The 3,398-nt window shown below is 35.9% G+C and overlaps 1 protein-coding gene across 1 annotated transcript; it reads right to left on the reverse strand.

The window, feature by feature from the left end:
• Positions 1 to 1,250: 1,250 nt before the first annotated feature.
• LOC119828552 lies at positions 1,251 to 3,146 on the reverse strand. Its single transcript, XM_038350735.1, has one exon. The coding sequence runs from the start codon at positions 3,144 to 3,146 to the stop codon at positions 1,251 to 1,253; it is 1,896 nt and encodes a 631-aa protein (XP_038206663.1).
• Positions 3,147 to 3,398: the final 252 nt, after the last annotated feature.

Consider the following 3,398-nt stretch of genomic DNA (forward strand, 5'->3'; position numbering starts at 1 on the left):
TCAAATACACGCAGCTATCAAGACAGTTCCTATTTATGTTTGGTGTAAGAAGTAGTCGTCTAAAGTATACGCAGTTCACTTTAGAATTAGTGCCTGTATCTCCGCCAATGTACTAGATAAGAAATGTGAATATCAAATATACTGATGTTATCATCATCATGAACCTATGAGGGTTCAGGCCCTGATCCACCACACTGGCCAAGTGCGGGTTGGCAGATGTCACATGTCGTCGAACTTTTGATTCTTGGACATGCCGGTTTCCTCACGGTGTTTTCCTTCACCGTTTAAGTAATGGTGATGTTATCCACATGTGCAGATAAATTGAAAAATCTGTTTATTTCCTGCACGCTCGCCCGGTCTCGAACCCCGCCTTATCGATTTTAAAGACCGAGGTTCTCACCACTGAGCCACCACTTCCTTTTTATATATACTGTTCTATAAACTGTTTTAAACAATAATATTAATTTGTTATTTTTGCTTTCAATTGCATCAATGGTTACCTTTGTTTTAGAAAATTGTGTTGTTGTCCATAAAAATTTGTTATACGTAATACCATATTTATCGCGACAGATACAAAAAAAAATACGAATATTCTATTGAAATATACTTCTACAAACTTTTTCTAATTCATAAATATCCACTCTTTTGAATAGAACCAACTAGAAACTCAATAGTTATGTCTTTCTTATACCAATTTACATATTAATAATACTTCCATTTCACAACCAATATATGCAAAATCAATGCATAACACACTAATTGTAGGTAATCATGATATAACAGTAACTTAGTATAATCTGTGGGTAATGTAATATTGATGCCTCAATGTAATTAAGCGTCTTGAATTATATCGCGGTAATCTACATAGTATGAGAGCATATATAACCTTACCAATAACTACTATCGATTAGAATATAAATTTATTCCATACTTACCGCTTAATCCTTTCAGTTTTTTTTTTCAATTATAATTTAATATCTTGAATTCTGTATCAAAAAAAATAAACTTTAATTTTTATTATTTCCACCTTTATTAATTCCTTAACGAACAGACAAGAGTTACTAAATATTTATTTATCAAGTAATAATCGTACCTACATTAAATTCAGAACATTCTAATACAGTATTCAAATCGAGTACTAAAATTCAAACGAACATACACATAATTAAAACAAAGAGACAAGATATTGAGTTCCCACATCATTCATTAATGCATAAAACGTAATATTCCAGATTTCTTCTATACCAATATTATGTTTTCTTTCTATCAATATAACCTATTATTAATTCCCAAATAAACACACAGAGAATGATAACATACAAAATTCCGATTAACAGAAATGCTCCAAATAAATGCTGCATGCCCAACGGCACTATAGTGTTTGTGCCCTTTGCACCAACCATACGAATAAACAATTCCTTATTCCATTTCTCAATCAATCCATTCTCGGAAACACTCCGTATAATATTATTGAATCTCTCCAGGAGCGGGAACCATTCCCTAGCCAATAAAGCAACACCGTATTTATAAAGGTTGTGGCTCTCAGGAAAACAGTAAATCAACGACTCGCCTCTACCTAAAATCTGGTCCATATACATCGCCTGCCTCCTTGACGAAACAACGGCAAAATTCCTGCCGTAAGCCGCGCGCCGGATCCCCTCGGAGAACGTTGTCGAGTTATATTTGCGATACAAATAAAACGAGCTTGCATTATTAGTCTCAAAATAGGATCGGTAAATCTCCCTGCCCCCCAGAGGAATTCCAGACTGAATGAGATCCGCCTCGCTGCTTATTTGCTTCTCAAATCGCGGATGCATTAGGAAGCTTCTCAGGAATGATACATAGGATATGCCCATGTTTATGCTAAAACAAAGCCAGACAAACATCAAAATTCTAAACGTAGCAGATCGAGCGTCGAGTGAGACGCTCCAACCGAGCAGCATGCCGAATGACTTTAAAAGCGAATTCGTAGGCCATTTGGAAACTTTGCCATTCTCTTTATAGCTGAAATAATGGAATAATAAACTGATGGTAATAAGGCATCCAAAGGTAGCGACCCAAGTGGACCATTGGAAAATGGTGATTATATTATCCCATGTCGCTGCTTTGCCTGCACGGGGGACGCACCATGTCATCTCATCTTGCGTATAACTGATTGTCGGATTGAACCACTTACGAATCGTTCTAGTAACTTCGATGTCCCCAATAACAAGATCCACCGAGTCATTTCTAAGTAAAGCATACGCCCCGGTCGCCGAACCATTTGGGTAAATGACTCCCCAATTCTCTTCTATCTCGGACATGCGTATAATGGGTGTCATGTTTGTAAATTGGCCTATTATTTTTATTAGACTTATCTCACCGCCTTTCCGAAAATCGTAGACATCGTTCCATATCTCAGTTTTCAGTTTCCTTTCTGGGGGCAGAACGTACGGCTCCGATATAACGGCATATGTTAATAAAGGGCATCCTTTCAAGTTTAATGGAAACATTTCCCTTTGAACCTCTAATTGCCTTATAACATTATCTTTACATCTGTCTAAAATGTATACTGAATCGCATTTGCCCCCGCAATTTGTTTCTGTATAAGGATTCCAAGAGTACGCTATAATCTCATCGTCTAATGGAGAATATATTAGAACGATGGTTTTAAGTAACTTAGACTGATGTAATTCGTTTATGAACGAGATAGCGAGCCTTTCGTTGTCTTCGTTCTCTTGTTTTTCATATAATATAATTGTTTTTGCGAAGGGATTCCAAGTAGGTAACTTGCTCAGTAATGCAATATAAGCCCTTAAGTCAGTTTTGTTTTCCAATATCATCATATAATTTTTGGCTTTTTCTCTAAAGTGCGACGCGTTTGCATGGGGATAAAACGGTGTTTTTACCATTATTGAATATTTTATGCCATTATGCACTGTCTGCAAAAGGTACTGCTTTGTGAATTCGTCGGGATTAATAGCTAGAATGACGATGCTGCCACTTAAAGCTTTTTTCTCGACAAAGTACTTAGCGGACAGTTTTAAAACGCATTCGGATATTTTCACGCTCTCGTCAGAGTTAACAGATGGCATAAGTATTGGATTTTCACTTAGTACAGAATAAACTGTGTTTACTAAAACGAAACACAGCGTTGCGGAGTACATGTCTAGAACCCACTTCATAAAAGATCTAAATTTGTTCCAAGAAACTTGGAGCTTTTACAACAATTTATAACCGTTTTGAGGTCAGGGGTTTTAAACTTACACTGCATATCTTGTAAATAAATTTTATTCGCTTATTTAAAATAGATTTTATTTGATAGGCTTCATAAATATAAAATAGAATAATAATATCGGGCAAAAAATCATGAAACATGGCGTATACAATCAATAGCAGTTGTAATAGATATGTCTTTG

The sequence above is a fragment of the Zerene cesonia genome, chromosome 8, assembly GCF_012273895.1.
Source record: "Zerene cesonia ecotype Mississippi chromosome 8, Zerene_cesonia_1.1, whole genome shotgun sequence".
NCBI classification, from domain to species: Eukaryota; Metazoa; Arthropoda; class Insecta; order Lepidoptera; family Pieridae; genus Zerene; species Zerene cesonia.

Excerpts from the sequence above, each read along its gene's own strand:
- LOC119828552 (XM_038350735.1), bottom strand. The coding sequence starts at position 3,146 with ATGTACTCCGCAACGCTGTGTTTCGTTTTAGTAAACACAGTTTATTCT.